This window comes from Lissotriton vulgaris, chromosome 7, assembly GCF_964263255.1.
Source record: "Lissotriton vulgaris chromosome 7, aLisVul1.2, whole genome shotgun sequence".
Taxonomy (NCBI): domain Eukaryota; kingdom Metazoa; phylum Chordata; class Amphibia; order Caudata; family Salamandridae; genus Lissotriton; species Lissotriton vulgaris.
The window spans coordinates 1,133,842,499-1,133,865,534 of NC_141695.1; the positions used below are offsets into that span (position 1 = coordinate 1,133,842,499).

General features: G+C 44.8%; 1 protein-coding gene across 1 annotated transcript in view; it reads right to left on the reverse strand.

Annotated features, from left to right (window-relative positions):
* Positions 1–17,731, reverse strand: part of NSG2 (neuronal vesicle trafficking associated 2) — a 190,158-nt gene extending 172,427 nt beyond the window's left edge. Inside the window, exons 1-2 of the mRNA XM_086931572.1 lie at positions 17,580–17,731; positions 15,584–15,734 (exon numbers count right to left, since the gene is read on the reverse strand). Of these exons, the coding sequence (XP_086787698.1) occupies positions 15,584–15,712 (129 nt within the window). The 5' untranslated portion in view covers positions 15,713–15,734; positions 17,580–17,731. The remainder of the gene's footprint in view (positions 1–15,583; positions 15,735–17,579) is intronic.
* Positions 17,732–23,036: the final 5,305 nt, after the last annotated feature.

Sequence of the window (23,036 nt, forward strand, 5' to 3'; positions counted from 1 at the left end):
ACCTAGTTTGGCGAGGGTGTGCTGAACGACCTTTTCGGAGGTAAGCCGGAGAACCAGATTAATGAATAGGGGAATGGCTGAGGAGTAGAGACTGCCTTCCCTCAACATGATGTTAAGTTTGTGCCACGCCCAACAAGTGGTAGACAGGGGTTGGATGTCATGAGGGTCTAGTGGCACACCCTTTGGGAGCAGTGCTTCTAACGGCATGGGGGCTGCAAGACCATGTTTAGGTTTCATATAGGTTATCCGGGCCTCTGGATGGAACCAATGATGAGCAAATTGTGCCTGTGCCACTCAAAAAATATAGTTGGTGATCAGGGACCACAATCCCACCTCGGTTATATGGGAGTGTTAGAGTATCCCATGAAACTCTAGGCCTATGCCCCGCCCTTACAGTCTGATAAGCAGTCCCCGTAATTGACTAAAAAAAGCATTGGTGAGTGATATGGGTATAGTGTTAAACAAATAGAGGAATCAGGGCAATAGCTTCATTTTAATGAGGGCGATGCGACCAGCCATTGATAAGGACAGTTTTATCCACTTCTCAATCTGTGCAGTGAGTTATTCAATTGCAGGACCATAGTTCAAAGGAATGACCTGCTCTTTATCTCTGTGGAGGTGCACTCCAAAGTATTTAGTGGTGTTGCGTGCCCTACGCAGGGGATGCTCGGTCTTGTCCTCTACGGCCACATCTGTGATAGGGAAACGGACTGATTTGTCCCAATTTATTTTCAAACCAGACATGTCCCTATAAATCGACCCAGCTATGATAATACAGAGGGATTTCAGCTTCTGAGATCACATAATAGGCCTTGTTCCAGTTTAGGTCAATTAGCTTTTAGTGGTGAGGACAAGGCATCAAGTTTACACTTAACTACTGGCTAGATCCTTGAGCCCATTTAAATATCAAGGTGCGTTATATACATTAAACCTGCTCATGCGATAACAACAAACTGAAGCTCTCTAACTTCACCAATTTAAGTGCACGTTCTTCATAATTGATAGAATAACATTGATGCCACAATATCTCGCAGGCACTCCATTGCCCTTTTAGCCTTTTTCCCACTCTATGCCCATTTTCATGTATAATGAAAGGTGTCCCCTTCCTTCAGCTCTTTCCTCCATAGCCACTGTATACAGACTAAATGCCATCAGCATCTGGCTACTCCCTCAAGTGTTTGATAGGGTTGTTGTCTCATCACAATCTGTTTTCCAGCGCTCAGCCTTTCTCTGTCAGTATCTTCATGCGGGCTTCCAGGGTCACAACTGATATTCTTAGTACTAGGCTAGGGTCTGCCGTGAGCTCGACCAACTCTACGCCGACTTTCATCCCTGTACTGAGGCCTTTCTTGCCTCTCTTCAGCTCAACAACCTTATCACCCATATATGATCCACGCTGCTCCAGCCCCTCCAACAGGAACATGTGAAGGACTATCTGCAGATGTGCCGGGCAGTTCGTACAGAGTTATCCTTACTTTGTACTGAAGAGGCCTAAAAAGCCCAAGACTTTTGTTTCTTCTGTTCTTGAGCTTTCTCTATCTTTGTGTAGTAAGAATAAGTATAAAGTGGTTTGCCTGGGAGTCCTTGTCAATGAGGCTGGGCAAGCTTCATGCAGCAGTTGACACCATCTGAACTGTGAGGGTCGTACGCTGCCATTTTATGACGCTCCTCTCAGTTCTGGTGCCATTCACTTTCAGAAGATCACCCTGAACTCCAAGTAGTGCCACCCTGCTCTGGTCATTCCACCTGGATAACAACTTTCACTTCAAGGCAGTCGGACAGTGTTCATTTTAGGTATGCACTTCCTCCAGGAAACCCTCATTCCACCCACATATGTATAAGACAGGGGCCTCCTCCTCCATCCAGCAGCACTAAGGGGCAGATTTATGTTAACTGGCGCATCCCGAGGGATGCGCCAGTTAACGTGCGCCACAGTGCGCCACAGCTACGCCACCCATGGTGCGCCGCATTTATGATGCGGCGCACCATGGGGCAAAAACGGCACAGATGCGTCACGCATCTGTGCCGTAAAAGTGACGCATTGCTGGAGTTGCGTCGCAAGCGCGACGCAGCTCCAGCAATGCTCTGGGGGGGCCTATTCTTTCAATGCTGCCTCAAGCCTTACGCCTGCTTCAAGCAGGCGCAGGGTTTTGACGCAGCATTGCCCTGAAAGTGACTGAGTGAAATCTCATAGATTTCACTCAGCCACTTTCAGGAGGCGTTCCTGCGCAGGAACGCCCCCCCTGCGCAGGAACGCCTCCTCATGGCGCAGTGCTGTACAACGTGACGCATCTCCTAGATGCGTCACGTTGTAAATAGGGCGCAGGGATGCGCCACGTTTCCGCGCCGTTGCGTCACGCAACGGCGGCGTAAACGTGGCGCAAGCCCTTCATAAATCTGCCCCCAAGTACTGAGCCATGACAGCATCAAGAAAGCCAGGTATGAGGTATACATAACACACTCTCTATAACTTGTGCTGGACCCTAGAGGCACAAATTGCTTTGTTTGTTCCATGGAGAGGTGTATAGGAGCTCGACAGCCCTCTGCACACCACTGCGCCTGCCTCTGCACCACAACGATGAACGCTTCATAATCCCAGGAAATGGAAGCTCTAAACTAGTTTCTTGAGGGGGCAGTGCTCTGCCTTGGCAGTAGTGACCTTTCACCCTCATCTGCTCAGACCCTCAGCACCCCACACTATAATCATTAATGAGTTGTCACCTGTGTTCCTCCTTGCAACACAGTAGGGCCACCTTCCTGCACAAAAACAATCAATTGAGGTAATGTCCTCTTCCAATGCCTGCTGTAGAATGCAGCACGCATTATAAGAGGAAAAAACTAGAAGAAATGAAAATATTCCTCCTCTTTGAGGCTCGCTATGCCACCCCTAGGGGTGGCGTAGCATTCTGACATTTTTCCAGGTTTATGATTGCTCATAAATCTGGAAATGCATCAGTGTACATGGGTGTTGCATGGGAACACCCACAGCAACACCCATGTCACACCCATAACATGCAAAGTGCTGCATAAAAAGGGGCGATATTTACAAGTAAATGTAATGCTACGCAGGGTGGCTTTACGTGTGCTTGTAAATATAATTCAGCAGATTGCGTCATGCAACGTGACCCACCGATGGCACCAGGGGCTCATCAAAAAGCCTCACAGTTTTAAGCTTTTAAGAACCCCGTTCAATGCAGAAGACGGATGTGGCCTTAAGGCTCGAAGGGTCGACCTCGAGGCTGGGGAACTGGGTTCGAATCTCTGCAAGACGCTAAATATCCTGAGACACTAAGAGGCAGATTTACAAGGAACTGACGCATCTGCATGGATGCGTTAATTTCCTTGCGCCAGTGGTAAATTTCCTTGCGCCACCAACTGTATTTACAATACAGTGCTCCATGGTGCAAGGATTAACTGATGCGTCAGAAATACTGATGCATCTGTTGGCACAAAAGTGACGTATTGCTGGAGTTGCTCATGAAAGTGACGCAACTCCAGCAATGTGCCACAACAAATAGATGAGTCCCATACAAAAAAAGCCATGCTTCATTCCTTCGCCTGGTCTGAGCAGGCGAGCGGATTTTGACGCAGTGAAGGTGTAGACTGACGCAGTGAAATGTTGTAAATTTCACTGCGTCATTTCTACATGGCTTTTTGTGTGGGAACGCCTAGCCTGCATACATTATACTTGGCGTAGATATAATGTGACGCAGGGCTTTAAGTGAAGCATCTCCCTAGATGCATCACGGTGTAAATTTGCCACATTATTTGCGCCGCTATTGCGTAAAAAAAGTGATGCAATGGCTATGCAAGAAGGCGCAAGGGTCATGTAAATTTGCCCCTTAGGGGCTTATTTACAAGCCCCTTGCGCCACTGGTTCGTCACATTTAAAATGGGGAAAAAGTGACGTACCGGTGGCGCAAGGGGCTTGTAAATAAGGGCCATATTATCAAGAAAGGGCGATACATTATTGCCGCTTTTATCGGCAGGAAACTGCCGCTAAAGCGGCGATAATGGGCTTGATAATTTGACCTTGTGAATTCCCATTAAAGATTAGGTTCTGGTGTTAACCTGGGCTTCTATGGGAATTCACAAGGGCATATTATCAAGCCCATTATTGCCGCTTTAGCGGCAGTTTCCTGCCGATAAAAGCGGCGATAATGTATCGCTCTTTCTTGATAACATGGCCCTAAGTCCCTTAATTTCCCTTTGCCAAGCAAAATATGGATGTCCCCGTCTATAACGCAACATGTACTTATGTAAAGTGCTCTGAAACCTTTGGGTCAAGAACGCCCTATATAGAACTCTGGAAGAAACAAAACAAAGATGCAATTGTTCTACTTAGAGGAATAATGCACTAAATTCAGACTTTATCGTCTCGTAACGTTAAGGTTTCCGGTGCTCATCTGCACAAGGGCCACAGAGTGAAGCAATGTGTCACACACTCTTGTAACAACATGTCATCTGTATTTTCTTGAATGTGCTCGTTCTGATATATTAAATCTCCTCTTTGTAGGGCACTCAGCTTTCATTCCACAAAAGCACCGAGTGTTATTTCCCATTTACTTCGAGGTTATTCTGCCGCCACTAAAACTAATAGAGGTACTTGTCAGTTACTACAATAGGACAGAGTGTAATCCCCACAGCTATCCGGTCCCCAAATGGGAATGGAAATGCCCGCCATTTTGTCCACTGCAATGATTCCACACAGAAAATAACTCTTTGCTGGCGAGTGAGATTAGCTTCCTGATATTAGCATTTAAATTGCTTGACAGATGTGAGGAGCAAGAATGTATTGAAATAGCTCAACATAAATCGAACATATGGGATAGAGAGTTATTGATGACAGTAACAAATCGCAGAATAACAAAGTGGGCCAGACGAATGGGCGAGGCCTCTCCTTCATACCTGCTGTGCCAACAAGCCATCTTTAACAGCGCTAGGTTTTACATCATTTTAATATGACTTGAAAGCAGTCTACTGATGAACTGAAAAAACATTTTAAAAGACAAACGCTGCCAGTTCATCGAACAATCCCTCCCCCCCGGGGCTTTAAGTGGGCCGGGTCTCACCGGGTCTGAGCACCGTCAGTTTTTTAAAGGGGGCGTCGAAACGGGTCTCTTTCAGGCTCTGTTTTGTGCCTGCTGCAACTGCAGTCCGTTTTTTTCCCGGACAGCAGGCACATCATGTGCGCATGCTCACTTCTCATTAGTGGAGCAGTTACGACATGACGTCATGCCAGGTGAGCGTTTGTAGGGGAAGGGAAATCCTTTAAAGATAGTCATTTTCTCTCTGGATTTCCCTTCTCTTTTTGAAACTCGAAAGCAGCAACATCGTCGTGGTGTCACCAGGAATTGGAAGCTTTTTCAATATTATATGCAACAAACCATAGTTGCTGCTTATTTATCTAATGCAACTAACAACCATTGACAAAGCCAATAGTCTTGATTTCTTGTAGGTATGATGTTACTTGGGGTACCATATATCTAGATGCAATGACAGAAACAGCAAAATACAAGTCTGGCGGCACACTATGATAGGCACAGGTTTTTTAGTTGGAGTGTTTTAAGCCACACCCTTAATTACATTAGCCACACCCCTTTGAGAGACCCTCCAGTTTTTTCATCCCACTTAAAGCCCTGCCTCGCCCCAATTCTCCCCCAGCGAGGACTTTCGGTAATGTCGGTGGTTATCTAGGCAATGTGCTGTGTGATCACTGCTGTGTGGTACTGGTGTATCAGGGCCATTAATACTATTCAGACCAATTGAATAGCAAGTTCCTCCCTTTCAGCACTTGACTTTAATGGATCCTGAATTGAAGAGGTCGAGGCTCACTCTAGGGATAGGAATCTCAGATACAGGGGGCGTAGCTCTTCCGGGGGGGGTGGCGTTTAGGGTGTTTCACCTCCCCATAAATGTATTTTCTGGTAAGTAGTTGGGTACAGGCACTTTCGGTTGGGTATGATGAGGTGTCTGTCGGATGTTTACATACACGCAGACAAAAAACGCACACACAATCTCTCCCTCTCTCTATTTTAGAAGTCCTCAAAAATGATGGTTATTTTACAAACTAGTGTGTTTTCTCTCATTAAGTACTCCTACCAATCCACTTTCCTCTCTCTTTCCACTACCCCTTAAGCCCCTCTCATGTGTCCTGCTTGTCGTATAATGTATTTTAGCATTATATTGCAACGTGATTGGAAAATCTGAGACTCACCCCCAATCGTACTGACCAAGCTACGCCCCATCTCAGATGCAACATAACACATTATATAGCAGGTAATAAATTCAACGTTGAAGATCTGATCCTCGTCTGGACAACTCAGTTGGATGAAGCGCCCACTGTTAACTTTCGAGTAAAAATTAAAATCCAACAATTTATTCACCTAAAAACCCACCATCCAATCTATAAGGATCCTATTCCAGTGAAGGAAATTGTCATTTTTAAGGTGCCTGAAGTCTCATAGAAAAGTTACAAGTAGCTACAGACCATCCTGAAGTCTATGTCCAGTTAGCATAGAGTTCAGTTTGATACCAATTAAGAGCCCCAATGGTCTCAATGTTCCTGATTATGGGAAGATGTAATTGTGGGTAAAGATTCACTGTGATATCCTGTGCGGTGTCAAAGTTTAGGGAGCTGTAGCCCAAACATAGAAGGATGGAGTCAGGACTTTCTGTTGGGGGAACCATGGAGCCGGGACACTCACAGAGCTCCAACGTTTCCCCTGTTTCAACTGGATACTGGACTTTAGGGTTGGGGTTCAAGCCATGACGTCAACCGGTAATATGTCAGGAATCAACCACACTAGAGAGCTGGCAGAAACATTTCTGGAAACACTATTATGGCTACAGCCAACATGTGACAACTTTGATAGTAGTAGTGTGAAGAAAAGATCTACATCTCCCTTGTTGTAGATGTTTTAAAATCACCAGAGATGTAAAGGGAAAGTCTCTCCGCAGCTCTAAAGTTGTTTTTGTGAAGCACACAAATGCCCTCAAGTAACTTGGTGCTAATTTGAGGACAAGACAAAGTCAGACATTAAATCTAGAAAAGTCAGTTTTTTTAGTTTTTCAAACTTACCTTAATAAGAAATGGGTCGTAGCTCTAGTGAAAGAGCATTGCAATATAAGGCCACTCTAAAAGCAAATAAATTAACAGACCCCATGTGGAGTTTTTATCATTTTGAGACTGCAACACAAGGAGACATTGGCCGAGTGCAAGGGGTGCTCCAGAAGGTTTTGCAGGAATAAATGTTTAATAGCCTCCGGACCATGTACTTTACTACAAGTATAGAGGTTCTTAATAGGGCTTTGGTGAGTCGGGCGACCAGCGGGAGGGCTGCCACCCCTGGGGGTTTTGGGCCAGGGCAGACAGGGCCATTGGGCTGGTTGGGCTCTTTTGAGCTCTCCTTGGGCTGGGGTTGGGCTGGTTTTGGGCTACCGCCTATACGGCCGGCCATCTTGTGTCGGAGGCACCATTTTGGTGGTTTGTGACACGTCAACTGGCTGGGACGGGTAGAGCGGTTTTGTTTTGTCTCGCCCTCCCTCCCTAGGTTAAGTTTGTTCCTACTGTTTTTGGGGCTCCAATTGTCGTTTCACTTTCCTTTTTTCTTCTAGTCTTCTAGGTGGTTTTCCTTGTGAACAGGTACATCAGCGGGGTAAACTTGTATCGGGTTTTTGCTGGAGCAGGTGCTGGTGTGTTGCAAGTTGTTTTTGGGGGGGCACTTTTCCTAGGTCAATTGGTGGTACAACAATGTATAGTTACAGTTATGTAGGAATATAAGAAGTTTACGTAGTTAGGTAGGTGAAGAAAGTTAGGAAATGGCAAGTTATGGTTAAAATTGTTGCAGGGGGGATCATGTTCAGGGGAGGGGGTGGGGGAAGGATAGGAGGATATTATTTATTGAGGTATACTTTTGTACGGCAGAGGCCAAGGGTTCTTAAATGTGTATGGTGCACCTGTTTCCAATAAAGCGGCCTTTTCCACACCAACAAGCGAGTCTGTGGTCTGTGCTGCCCCCCTCTTGGGCCCAAACAGAGCCTGCTTATGGATGGGGACTTAGACTTAACTTTTAGATGGTCTTAAATTGAAGCAGAGTGATGTGATTGAGCAGGAGTCTTGCTGATGCATTTTAGAACATTTGTAGCAAATGAACCGCGGACGCTGGCAGGCCCAGATATAAGGTGTTAGCATAGGCTAATCTGAACTCTACAGCAGAATGAATCACAATAAAATGAGTGTCCCCGTGGCGAAATGGTAGTACCTTTCCTCAATTGTTTGGTAAAAAAACACATTTTAATGCTGAGTTTGAAAGAGGGATTGCTCTTAAAATAAACACTGAGGGTTTTTAACTCCAGATGAAAGAGAAGGGCACAGGCAGCAGGCCAGACTGATGGGGGGGGGGTGCATAAACACGTCCTCCATCTTGACTGCTTTAAGCTTGCGATAATAGTTATTCATCCAAGCCGCAGATTCAGACAAACAGGTGAGAAGTTGAGGCGCGCAACATTAGAATTTCCATCAAGTCTTAAGATATTGTGGCTCTTCCACTGCTTGGTTTGTTGTGGCATCCAGAATGCCGATTGATACATCATATGAGCTTTCCTCTCCTTACCGGTCAGGCAAACACCTCTTCTACAAACTTAGCCACATCAGCAATGGGCTTTGGGTATGCATGCTTTGCTCCTGCCTGAGGGATGACAATCTCCAGCAAAGGTTATGTGGCATACAAACCTCTGCTCTACAATGCTGTGCAAAGTCTTCTCAATGCCCTTGCAAAGTATGAAGTCCAGATGCCTAGGATGTATCCCACCTTTAAGGCACAGGTGGGAAGTCAAGAACAACCAAAACTCAGCTTTGTTCGAAACGTGAATTCTTCACCCAGTAAAAAGGAAGTCATCTTATCCCTTCGTCCTTATATTTCAATGGCTTTGGGTGCTGTCAGTCACACGCTGAGCCGCTTTGAGCTGGGCATGGCCAGGATGTGTGTTGGAGTCAGAATGGTACAGCTAGAGAACAACTGATGCTAGTCAACAGCCAATCAGAGGGAACGTAAGGAGAAGTGAGTTTCACTTGAATTGGGGAACCTACTCTGAACAATGGAAGGAATGAGAAACCTCCTGCCACCCAAAGTGTAACTCTAGTTTTGGAGGGTGGTGCATGAGCAATCGCAATGAGCATTATTTTATGTCCACAGATGAACAAAGGACATATCACAGAGACCACTGCATTGTGCAGTCATACACACAGAGTCCTTATAGACAGCCACCATTTATTCCATACATTGAAGTGCTCAAACACCCACTACTCATACACATACCAGATATGAGGATAGGCAAAAGACCCCAGTTATGGGACAGAGAACTAATTTACAAAAGGAAGAACCAGTATACAGTTTTCCGAAGGAAAGGAAATAAAATGTTTCTACCACAAACTCAAACTATTACCAGCAGAGCCAGAGCTCCCACATACTGATATGAGGCAGGAGTAGCCACCCTCTATCGGACTGGGATAAAGTTTGGGAGTGGCGCATTTAAAGTGCGCTAGACCCTGTTGTCGAACATTTATTGTTAAAATATCAAGTGCCTCCTATGGGCTTGCAGTATGCTGAGTTCACTGGAGGAAAACATTGAGGAAGCCAGAAAAAGGCATAGCTAAATGCAGCACAAACACAAAAGCCCTTCAGAGACCTTCACACTCAAACGCACAATGAGGATGATTCATAAAGAATTTCTGTAGAGCAAATCAGGAGGTATCCCGGGGCATTGCAGACTTACTCAATCTGTCTTATGCTTCGTTTTCAAAGATTTGCAATGGAGCAAATTCGGGACAGATGCACTTAAGCAAATATTAGTGAATTCCATTTGTGTGTGAGGATCTCGTAGCTCCTCTGCACTGGCGGCCCTCGCGGGCCAGCATCTGCAGTCTGTGCTGCACTTGTTGAGACAGGGTATATCCGAGAGGTGTCGTGAGCGCACCACCTAAACCACAGAAACCCCTGAGAATGGGCCGGAGAAGAGGGGGTGAAAGGTCATTACTAAATGTGTCTTTTTTACATTTTACAACTCTGCACTTTGGCACCATGACATAGATTACCAACATGTAGCTATTTCAGCGACAGCATGTTGCATTGAGGGGCTTGTAGTTTTGCTTTTAACAGTTTAACAGTTTCATTATGGGATCAAAACCCCGGCATGAAAAGTGATGTTGGCTAATATATCAAAATTGTCTGGCTGATTATATGCAACGCAGCGCCACCTCCCTCACCTATAAAAAACTGTTGAATAACCAACCAGACCCTACGCTGAAACTGCGCGAAAAATGAGTAGACGAGCTGGGGGACATGGATGAGACGGAATGGAATGAGGCGCTGGCATCCCCAAGAGAGGTGGGAATCTCGTCCAGACTCAAGCTAGTCCAATTAAAAATCCTGCACCGCGTATACTATACAAGAACCACACTACATAAATTACACAGAGTTCCGCACCCCTACTGTCTTCGGGGTTGTGGGGAAGAAGGCACACTATTTCATACCCTTTGGGATTGCCCACTAATCGCCGCCTACTGGCGTCAAGTGATGCACACAATGTCACAAACACTGGAGGTGTCACTGACTCCTGAGCCACAAAAATGCCTGTTAAACATCTGGGTGCCGAATGATCTATCCAGGTACGGGCTGATATGGGGTACTTTAGCCATGATGGTGGCGAAACGAGACATAGCACAGAAATGGGGGTCCCCAGAGAAGCCCACAGTGGCGCAGTGGTGCAGAAACATGGATCTACTAATGCTTACGGAACGGACAGTATATGTAAATAGGGCATGCCCTTTTAAATGGAACAGGGTTTGGTCCTCATGGATCTCATACAGGGGTGACCTATGTGATCCTCTACCGGAAGACGATGATACTGGCTCTGACGAGGAAATGGAGTGGGAGTGGGAATAGTGGGAACATCTTTGGGCAACAGTTGACTACATGATGAGTCTCTCTATTGGATACACTGTGGGTCTATTCTGATCCCAAACGTGCCTTTACTCTTACACCTGCTGGGATTATTGTCGTGTTGCATGTCGACGAGTTTGTTTGTTCAAAGTTTTATATAAATACATTATGAGACAAGACTGTAACAGAAAAATTTAGGTCTTTTCGATGATCCGATATACACTTTGATTAACTATGTACACCATTCCTCACAACGCCGCCGGAACCCAGGGATGTCGGCTGAAGGGCTGTGTTACCAATATAACGTTGACAGACGCTAATACTTGATGCGGCCGGCCCTGGGGGTTGTAGGCCAATAGCTGTGTTATTGTAAGAGTGTGCAATAAAGGTCTTATAAAAAAATAAAAAAAATAAAAAAAATTGTCTGGCTGAGTTATAGATGTCATGGAGCCACTTGTAAGCTCGGTTTTAAAATTTTGCAAATTTGCGTACTCCATTTCTAAAACTGTTTGTTTCAAAATTCAAAAGCAAAGTCTGCTCACATATTTTGTGAGGATTCACTATTTTACTCGCATTATGCATTCAAACAAGCATTGTCAATGTGGATTTTTTTTCTAATGTAGAGTGGAAAGTGTTATACTGAACTTCACAACACAATAAAGAAACAAAATACACAGCAACACCTTGCCTAACACCCCCCACAATAAGTTATGGACTCGTAGCAGCGGTAGAAAGAACACACGATTCTTTCACACATTCAGGATAGGTACAACATAGGTAACTAACGCAGAGAAGAGTGAGTGGGAGGTGTTAAAGGACTGTTGCATCATTTTTGTAAATAGACATAAAGAAAAAGGAAGTACAAGACTCCTACAAGAAACACCCAAACCTGTTATAGATTTGCCATACATTCATGTACTCATGTCTGATGATGAATGCTCACCTACCTAATGTGGTATGCTTTATCGAGGATTCCATATTATGCACTGGGAAACATTCAAGAGTCCTAGTGTCCACTGGTGGTACAGTTTCCTAGTTATGGCTTCACTACTTTGGATGAGACGTTGTCAATTATTTGTACATTTATGCACTCTTTTTGCTAAACTGCCACACCTATATTAAAATGTGATTTGGGGAAGCTAGAAATGGTTCAACTGTGGCCTTGCTACCACATTATCAAAAGCAGGTGGGCTGAGCAAGGGGACCTATTTATTTTCCATCAACATGTTTTGGTGCTTCAGATTTGCCTCTTTAGGCTCTGGTGTCTTTTCCAGGAACACAGGTATCTCACATCAAATATTGTGGCACAATCCCTGCTTCATAGGGCATCTTCGCCAGTCACAGAAGGGGGCATGGGTGATGGGGCAGGCCTAGTATCGGTCTATTGGCCAGGTTGTCAGTATGCAACATAATTCCCAGGGTGAGTCTTTGTAATTGAAGACTGTACTATGAAACAGACCATACCCATGGTGCCAAACCATACTCTCAAATGACTGGGTGTGGTCAGCAGGAGTGTATAGAGCTTGAGGCTGCAAACTATATTCCCAAAACAAAGGCATCCCATGTCTCACTGCAAGCATCAATAGGGCAATAGTAGTGAGGCGGTGATCACCTGGCCCCATAATTCTCCTCAGCCCCATCTGTGTTTCATCCTGTCTGGAAAGGCAGAGCTGTGGAAGCTTAAGGAAACAGCTCTTGACTCTAAATGGCATCCCCTTATTCTTCAAATGTCTGTAATTACCACTTTATTATTAGCTGATATAAAAAATGTTAGATAAAAATGTGTATTTTGTATTATTTACCTTTAGCACCACCACCTTAGATGATATCACTGCTCTGAGCATCCTTTATTAAAATGAGTGAACCCTTTCTGCTATGACAATTTTATTAATGACTAAAGAGGTAAGTCAGTTGTCGTGTTTCCTCCCATATAAGCCGTTTATGTTTATAGATGGAGCAACGTTCTGGTCTATTAAACCATACACAAGAGAGGGTGTTGCACAGTGTGGATCCTGAACTATTTCATGGTGCTCTCAAACGTGGTGATCATGAAAAAGAAGACACAGAGGAGAAAAGTAATTCCCTAAGGTTACGCTGTTTAATCGAGCTTGGGAGCTGGGATTGAAATCAGGTTTCCTGGTCAGACATTGTGCATTTCATATCTGGGTTGAATGTCACATTCTCTCCCGCTTCTACCCCAAGTGAGATTTTAGTAGTGAACAAAGAGGCAAGTCAGTATCTTGTGCCTCCTGTACAAGACCTCTACTGCTGTCCTAGAGCTAGCAAAATTACGGTCTATTAAACCATATACAAGAGAGGGTTTTATACACTGCACTTCCTGAACTACATTATTTCGATTTGCCTTTAAATGTCATGATAACTGAAAAGGAAGCAGAGGGTAAGATTAGTAATTGTCCTGGGTCACACATTTTGGACAGGCTAGGAAGCTGTGACTGAAACCAGGGTCGCTGAGTCAGAGCTCCACAACTAGTTTTGACCAGGGCCCAATAAAAGCTTTTGACTGGCCGGGCAGTGCTTACTTTGCGAAAAAGAAGTGCCGAGGCTCTTGTTAGGAGGCCACTGCAGCTTGCACCGCCCATTGCTCCCACAAGTGCTATCAATAACAGTACTAGCACTACTAGCTATCACAATCATACAAGTGTGACAATTCAGACCTTAAATATACATTAAAATGACTAATACTTGCATTCCTAGATATCTTTATAGCTTAGGGTGACAGGTATTGGGTATTTTAATGCATAATTAATTATTAAACATCAGTTGTCGTGTTCCCCGGGGGAAAAAAAACATTTCCACCATGTGACAGGCTTTCACAAGTGCCAGTGTTGACAATAAAGTGCAGGTGCTGAGCACTGGAATCCACTGGCTGATTGTAAGCACTGGACCAGATTCTTAACTCACTGAGCGGAATGTACAGGTGGATAGTGAGTGAATATGCAAGCTCTGACACCATTCTCACTTAGGTGATAATCCATGTCAGCACCGTGAAAATCCTGCTGTAGTCACTCTGAGGCCTGTTTTGTTTCTTTGTTTATCCACGTATTGAGAAATTGCAGTATCCTAGTAGGTCAATGTTATTTGGAACAGCCTCACCACAGCCTAGGTAACTATTCTCTAGTCTAGACAGCACTTAGGTGTGAACCTCTTCGGAAAGGTTTTGAATGCATGTGCATCAGGATGGGTACAGTCCCTGCCTCGGAGCTGCACCTGTTCAAAACGTTGAGGGCTGCCCGTGCTCCTCTGGCATCTGCACATTTGCTCCAGAGCATATCTTTCCAAATACGTCATAAAAAAAGTCTGGCATAAATCGGAGATGTTCACATCTATCGCCAAATGTACTTCGGGTGGTCTGGATCAACAAAGTGCTCGCAGCTGATTGGACCAACTTGGATCTGTATTGCTCCTCCTCACAGACTCAGCAGAGGGAAGCTGGAGGGGGCTGAATGGATGGAGGCTGCACCCACTCCCGGGCCACGGGACCGGAAGCGAGGAGGGTCTCCACTCTGCATGCTGCAGGGGTGCTCCGGGGAGCACGGTCGATTTTAACATTGTTTGTTGCCTTTCGCTTAGTTAACCTGCAGCTGATGTCAGCGCCCAGGAAAATACAGTGCAGAACAAAAGGCAGCCGAGATCAGAGAGGCGTTGTTGAGCTAAAACGCCTGGTTCGTTGTAGCTTAACGCCCAGGTCCGCTGACTGTTAATCTGCAACAAAGGAGTGCTAAGGCCTGGGTGTGTCACACCACAAAGAGAAACCCCCACCGTGATGAGGCTCTAGCGGGGTTCACATTCACCCTGTTTCCATCTCCTGGTAGGTAAAGAACGGGAATAACACAACCAGATTATCACCGCAACACCACGCCTCGCAGTCCACTATACAAGCGTTTTGCAATCAAATTAAGTTACCAATAGCTACATACATAATAACGTGTCTGTGTCGGTATCTGCGTGTGCAAGTGAGTCCTGGTCTTTGGTTGTGCCTGGCTATCTTGATTTGTGTTATGCATGTTTGTGTTTTTTTTCTCTTTGTTCGTGTGTTTGAGTTGTGCTGTGTGCATGAGAGAAAGAAAGAGAGAGGCATGCACTGTTAGTCTGAATATATATACAGCTTTGTGTGCTAGTGAATGTGTGGGTGTCTGTGTACGTGCGTATGTTTGAGTTACTTTATTTGTGTGTGTGTGTGCGCACGTGTGTGTGTGCCTGGCTATCTTGATTTGTGTTATGCACGTTTGTGTGTGTTTCTCTTTGTTTGTTCGTGTGCTTGTGTTGTGCTGTGTGCATGAGAGAGAGAGGGAGAGAGGCACTGTCAGTCTGAATGTATATACAGCTTTGTGTGCTGGTGAATGTGTGGGTGTCTTTGTGTACGTCCGTATGTTTGTGTTACTTTATTTGTGTGTGTGTGTGCGCGCGTGTGTGTGGGCCTGTTTGAGTAGCGTCTCTGTATTAGTGTATTTTTTCGGGTTGTGCATGTGTGCTTGTCCCAGTGTCTATCTTTGTCCGTGTGTCTAGTCTACTTATGTGTGTCTGAGTGTCACACGCGTGTGCTGGCTTGCATCTTTAGCTCTGTGTCTCTTGTCTGTCTTCAGCTCCAGAGGCCTCTCATGCGTGCTTCCATTGTTTACCTTCTCCGGGGCCGGGAACTGCAGGTGGTTTACATCCAGGGGTGTGATGAGGGGCACGGTCTGGAAGCCATCCTCCACTGACGACGGCTTGCAGTTCTTGTCGCTCAGATTGCTCCCCAGCTTCACCATCCTGGCACCTCGCTTTCCAGACCTACAGAAAACACAAAGGCCAAGGCACACATGGGTGAGCAGGGGAGGGAGCACGGCCGACGACAACAGCCCTCCCTCGCGCGCGCCGCTGTCCGATTCAATTGTACATGTCAATCACTTGCCGCCCCGGGGGCATCGGCCGGATCTCAGAGGCGCGAGCGCCGCGCGCGCTGCATGCTAATGCGCAGCCGAACATGCCTGGTCGACTCAGTGCAGCCGGGTCTATGCTCGAAAATAACCCAGTCGAGGAAGCAGACCGTGACCACTCAGCATCCAAAAAACAACCTGGAAACATTCAGCAGCCGGCAGGCATAAGATTAGAGGGGAATACATATGAAACCTGCTATTAACCACAGTCACGCCATGCCTATTGTGCTGAGCATGCCAGGTATGGGTGGTCCTCTCCAAGGTAATGTTGCAACCTCACCTACTCAGCCGGACCATATACTGGACTGTCGGCAAGACCGCCTGATCGGTCAGCAGCTTACCCGACCCTTAAAAGCAGACCCCATCAAGTCAGCAATATTCATACAATCTGTACTTCCAGAGTATTAATGTAGCACAGGGCGTGCTCTGCGATGGCACTACGTGCAGAGCAAAAGGCGTCATATGTTATAAAAATTGATTCATAACACAATGATCGTGAAGCGCAGAGTGTCATATGTTTTAAGGGACCAACTAAAATACACCCCCGCTATTGAATGCTATATATACTATCCCCATCGTGATAATATAGGAAATACAGTTCACGATAGACTGTAAAACCATGCGCATATATAATGTAAAGCCATAAATATAATATGCTGCACAATTTAATTAATTGCCAAGCACCACACAGTGCAATTCAATGTATACAGCAATACACTACGCTGCTTCAGGGGTAGTAAGCGCTATATAAATTACATTTCAATTGAATACACATTACGATACAACAGAGCGGATCACTCGGTACCATAAAATATGAAAAATACAAAGCACTACAGAAGAAAATGTAATACACTAGAGCAATGCACAACACACATGGCAATAAGCAAAAATCACTGTACAACACAATAAACTACATACAAACATAAATAGCATACAATGCAATGAACAAACCACACACCCGATCGTTATTTGGTGTCTTATGTGTTCGCCAAACCCAACTGAAAACCGCCCTCATCACAGGAGGGGCGTAACACAAGCCCCTGCGGTGCGGGGCCCCTCGACGTTTTAGCGAGCCCCAACCCCTTCAGGGGGCCCCACCGAGCTCAAAGCCTATTAATATTTTGGAGGTATTGGAGACAACCAGCCCCTCATCACATTCTGGGGGGGGGGGGGGGGGGGGGGGGAGGGGGGGGGTATTTTGCGTTGCGCCACCGCCTCTTCTTCCACCTCTCCCCCACCCCCCGTCCCCCCTTCCCCCGACAGCTCATCGCAGAGCGTTTTCAATCCGATTTTGTTCCTCCAAAAATATTAACTAGAGGGCATGTAACCGTGCCCAGAAAGCAAGACTATTCACAAAGGTGAACATCTACAAATGCATGCGTTCCCGCTGTGCTGTAAAGATAGGCCACTGCGCGAGTTAGAAGTAGTATACAGAAAAATACAACAAAATGTGTCTGCGACCGCCACACCCTCGCGTCACAAGCCATCTCACTTTCGCCAACGTTTAAAGGGGCCTCGGAAGACGGTGTGCGGCCGGGGGACCCTAACTCTTTGCGCCCCTCTCCCCGGAGCCTATTTTATGTCACCATGCAGTCGAAAAGTCCTATGCGTAGCTTTGGATGCTGCTTCTGTTCACGAGGCCAACAAGATAAATAAACGAAGACAAAAATAAGCAGACACATTCTCGGCGGTGACTTACTGTCAAGAGGTCTGTGTGTCAGTCTAGGCGCAGAGGAGCGGAGATGCTGCGGTGAAGCAAACTGCTGCTGTCCGTGGTGCTGAACACCGTCCTCCGAGAGCTACTGACTGGGAAGCAGGGAAGGAGCCGAAAGCAGCCGCTCGGTAGCAGCCGCCCAGGCTCCCTCTTCCTGCCCAATGGCACCACCTGCTGTTCCAGGCTGAGGGTGACAGCAGCTAAACAGAGCATAAGGCAGACCTGATAAAACGCATTCTGAAATCACACAGGCTCAGGGCCTACTTAAAAAAAACAGTGGCGTTTCTAGAAGAGATGGTTCAGATAACGTTGGTGAACTTCCAAAAATATTGTGGGAATTTTTGTACATATATAGAGCGAGAGAGCGAGGTGCCCTTTATTGCCAAGGAGGAGTTCTGGCGACATTTACAAACCGCGGGAACAAAGGCCAAATTTGTTATAAATTTTACCCGAACCCTAAACATGATATACACGAATATACAAACATAGTTAAATTTAAACATTTTAAAAGACGTGCACATGATGGATAGGGTGAACTAATTTGTACCACTTTGCAAGCTAAATGTATTAATTAAACAATATATAGGACCCCCCTGCAGCAGAGGTCTTTCTGGGCACTGTTATCCCCTGGGAGAGTGGGGGGGAAGGGGGGGGGGCATATTGGCTGCTATTAAAGACACTTTTAGGTAAAGGGTTGTCTCCTCGTAGAGGGGATTGAGGTATTGGTTAGTCTCCTGGATATCTAAACATATTAGGAGAAGACACTAATTTAAGATCCAATATGCATTCTAACCCTAATCCTTATATGACTAACAACGATTGTGTTGCACATTGAGTGAGGTGGAATGTGATTTTATAACAGTGTATAATGAGAAAAAGGTGAGAATTAGCAGAAATTGGAAATAAACGAGAGACAGAATTAGAAGAAGAGTCTAAATATAAATTCAGATATTCAAGAAGGCATCCTAGGCTGAGAGTGGAACAAGAAAAGAAAGGAGTAACATGTATGGTGTGTGAGGGATATCAGAGTGCTGAGCCAGTTAACGTTGTTGGTAAGAATATGTGTAATTTGAGTTATGTAATTTATGATGTGCTTTTGATATGTGAAGAACCAATATTGAAAGGAATTTTTTCTGTTTGTGGTAGTATTGCCTATTTTAACTTTCCATGCAATTGGGTGGGAAACAGCTATCTTGCTTTGCTCTTTCCATGTATGTACCTTATTAATGAGAAGAGATGAAAGGAGTGATATGGATCTTAACAGATCGAAGCATAGGTCTATTTTATTTTGAATTGTAAAAAACAATAAAATATCTTTGGAAAGAGTGGTTTTGTAGAAGTACTGATGGATGATTTTGGAGTTTTTTTTGTTCATCTTATTCGTGTGGCTTAGACTGAAGTGAAAATTAGGAAATTGTCTACTTTGGTGGATCGCTTGACCTCTATCACTGTTGGAGCCCCAACTACAATTAATTAGGAACTTATTGCTGTGCATGCAATAACTATACAGGACTGCTTTGCGTTCAATATTAGTCTTGCAAAAGTAGAAGGAGTTTGTCATCTGTGAGGGTCCAACGATGTTGCACTTTCATTACTGATTATAGAAAGCTTTTCAATGAGAACATTGGAACACAGACCCAAACAATCCCAATAACGGCAGGTCTGTCTCCAATCTCCCCTTCTCAGCCAAAATCCTGGAAAGATGTGTTTTCCTCCAACTTAACCAACCCATTGACAGCAACAACCTTATGGATACTCACCAATCAGGCTTCAGAAAAGGATGCAGCACAGAGACAGCGATCCTGAATGTCATAGATGCTGTCTACAAATCAGTCGATGCAGACCGATGCTGCTTACTCATACTGCTTGACCTATCAGCAGCCTTCGATACAGTTGACCACAAACTGCTCATAAATGCACTCTGAGAAAGGATTGGAGTGGACGGGGTGGTCCTACAATGGTTTACCTCCTTCCTACAGAACCGTTCTCAACAAATAAATGTTATCAAGTTCACATCCGACCTACTCCCCATACCCAGGGGTGTCCCACATGGATCAGTTCTCTCTCCATCACTGTTCAACATCTATATGGAGCCCTTCATGGCCATACTAAAAAAAGCCAACATCCTCTCCCACTTCTATGCAGTCGATACCCAGATCTACCTAGAAACATCGTCAATTGGAGACATACAGAGACTAAATGACACTCTAAGGGAAGTCTAACTCAGAACCACCTAAAACTCAACCAGGATAAGAAGGAAATCCTTCTCATATCCAACAAAGAGCAGACCCATCAAGTCACAGAATAGATAAAATCCGTTAATGCTCTTAATTGCCATCTTACCCTGGCCGACTCTATAAAATCCCTGGGAATCACACTGGACCCCCGTCTAAACATGAGCAAACATATTAAGAGCACTGCAAAGAAAGCATTCTACAATCTAAAATTACTCAACAAAATCAAACCCTTCATCCCTCCCAAAGACCTTAAACAGGCCACAAAATCTTTGGTTCTGTCCAGATTGGACTACGGGAATGCAACCCTCCCAGGCACCGGAAAATCTCACTTAGCTCCTGTCAGAACAATTCTAAATGCAGCTGCCAGTATAGTGACCGGAGTGAAGAAATACAACCACATCTCTCCCTCTCTAAGAGAACTAAAAGCGCTCCCAATTGAAGAGTGTTCCAACTTCTGAACTGCATGGCTCACACACAAAGCTCTTCACACAGGTAAACCTGCCCACCTGTCTTCCAAACTCAAAAAGGCAGGCCAGACAAGGAATCTCAGGAGCACTAACACACTACTCATCCCAAAACTCACAAACAAAAACCTTATCACGCTCCTCTGGAAATGCGCCTAAAATTTGGAACTCAATCCCAGTCCATATCAGGACTAACCCCTTCTTCATAAACTCCAAAAACCAGTTCAAAGACCCCTTCTTCACCCGAACTCTTCCAAATTGATTGCTTCCACCCATCGAGACAGAACTCCTCTGCCACAGGAATCTCACCGGGCGAGGAATATAGACACTTCAACAAGAAGGCATGTATATTGCCCACCTTTTGATTCACTCCTATGAGCCCCTTCAAGCCTTAACATGATTTAACATGAGACAATGCTACTTATTGAAATAATGTGTGTCCGATTGCATCATGATAAATGTTGTAACTCGATCTGATACCTTCGGGTCTTTCCAGCGCTATATAAGACTCTTAAATAAGTAAATAACTAAATAACCTAATATTTTGCATGAGGCAAAGGCTCTTGAAGAATGTGTGTTATGGGAATCAGTTGGTGTGTGGTTCATTCAGGTTGGAAATGGTTTTGTGTAGGTTTGTGAATGTTTTGATAGTATGGGAGGCTTTTCTTAGGAAAATATTAACCAATAATTATTATTTCTTTAAATATAATTGAGCTCATTCATTTGCTAAAATGTCTTCAGGTAATTTTCTTTAAATGGGATTCAAATTGTGGGTGTGTGTAAAGAGTGTATCAACAACATTATCAAATAAAAGGAAAAGATGTGATGTTAAAATGGAAGAGATGGAGAACATAAAGGTTTGAATTTATGATGAGATGAAGGATTTGAAAGACTCGCAATGCAAAAAGATGAAAACGATAGAAATTGTATTATAAATAAAGAAAAGTGGAATTGTGATGATTGAATAATCATTTAGAGTAGGACTGCTATTCTTGAAGAACTCTTGTGGACTTTTTTACTTTTTTAAATGTAATAAATTCAAGGATATTGCACCTGTGCCACTGTAGGTCTAATCATAATTAGGGCTCCTGGTTTTATGGTATTTATTTTTGGAACAATTCAGTCTGTATTTATCCATATTTTTTTGGCCATTTTATTTGTATTTATTTATATTTATTTTGTGCCCTGCATATAAATGAAGGTGTAAAACTGTACTTTTCCATATATATTTAACTGATTGACGCACACAAATACTTTGATGTCTGTCTTGTTTTTGCTATATAAGCTACCAAATATTACATAACTATACATCCACTGGTAAATACTAGCATTATACCACAAATGTATATTGACATACGCCATTATTTAAAGAAATTTCCTCCTGTTTTTTAATTTCCATTGTTGTCCATTTGCTCAGCAGTTGGGTTATAATGCATGAAAGATAGCACGGAGACTCACTAAAAAGCAGCACAATTGTCTGTATTTAACCCATTTTTAAAGATAAATGCAGACAGAAAACACATTATTTCTGTCTGTATTTGAGGGAGGGCAGGTCGGCTATTCAGACGCGGAGGCTGAATATACTTTCTAAGTGATAGAGTTTTATTGCCAGGAAGGATGCTCTTAGGTTTTACTACAGGGATGGTCTCTCTTCGTCCTTCGGATAATGAGTCTTCTGTCTTAGTTGGGAAACTGAACAGAGTCTGCTCCTCTTCTTCCTCCTCTGAACTGCTGCTCAACGGTGTCTGCCTTGGCTCGTCCGTCGCTGTTGATTCCTACCGGAGGCTTATAGAGGGAGAGGGAGAAAATGGTAGCCATCAGAGTTATTCTACCCATCACCTTCACCATCATCAGTGTTATCATGTGCTCTCTGTAGCGTTTTAGAAAGTAATGTGTTCGCCCAAGCATTTCTCGGAATTTTAGAGGTGGCGAGCTGGTTCCTGTCAGACCAATGCTTTGCCTTTTACACGCTCAAGGAAGCTGGGAGAATCCTGTCTAAGTATCGTGTGAGCGGGTTCAGAAAACATACTTAATTAAGGCAAAAGAATGTGCAGGGATATCCGTCTCAAATAAAGGGAGTTTGTGCCCGTTATCAAAACAAGACCCCCTTCTACCCGCCCCACAACAGTCGTCTACCCTCCTCCCGAATGTCCACCCATGCTTCCCCTTGAGCCCAGTCACTCACCGGCCCGCCGCAACTCTCCTGAGTTGCAGCCACTCCACAACCTCCTCCGGTGGACACCACCACTCTTCACTCCAGCAGTCTTCTGGTTCCTCCGTTTCGGTTCCGTTCCCGTCTTCGGCTTCTTCCACTCCGGCTTCGTTCCTCTTCTCGCTTCTCCAGTCCTCTCGTCTCTGCACTTGACTCCCAACTCCTCCTCGGGTCCAAGACCATCCTCCCTGGTCAATGTCCCTTTTCAGTGGTTGTAAACCACTAGTTCCGGGGTGAGCTCCACCTTTTTCCACCCTCTCGCCTCGCTGTGGCAAGAGACGAGTGGTAGGTGTGGCTGACCTACGTGATGTACTACCATGCACTTTGTTTCTGGTTGTTCCTCTCTCGAAGGGAAAATTGTCGGGTGTTGGTGTTCCCCTAATCATAGGTAAATGTCGTAACCCGAGCCGTACCCGGGGATCATCCCCCTAACAGTATTTATCTGTAAAAATATGTAAAAACGGAAACAGGGCCCCTTAATCATAATATGAATTTGTCAGTGTTTTTAGGTAAAGAGATTTGTACTGAC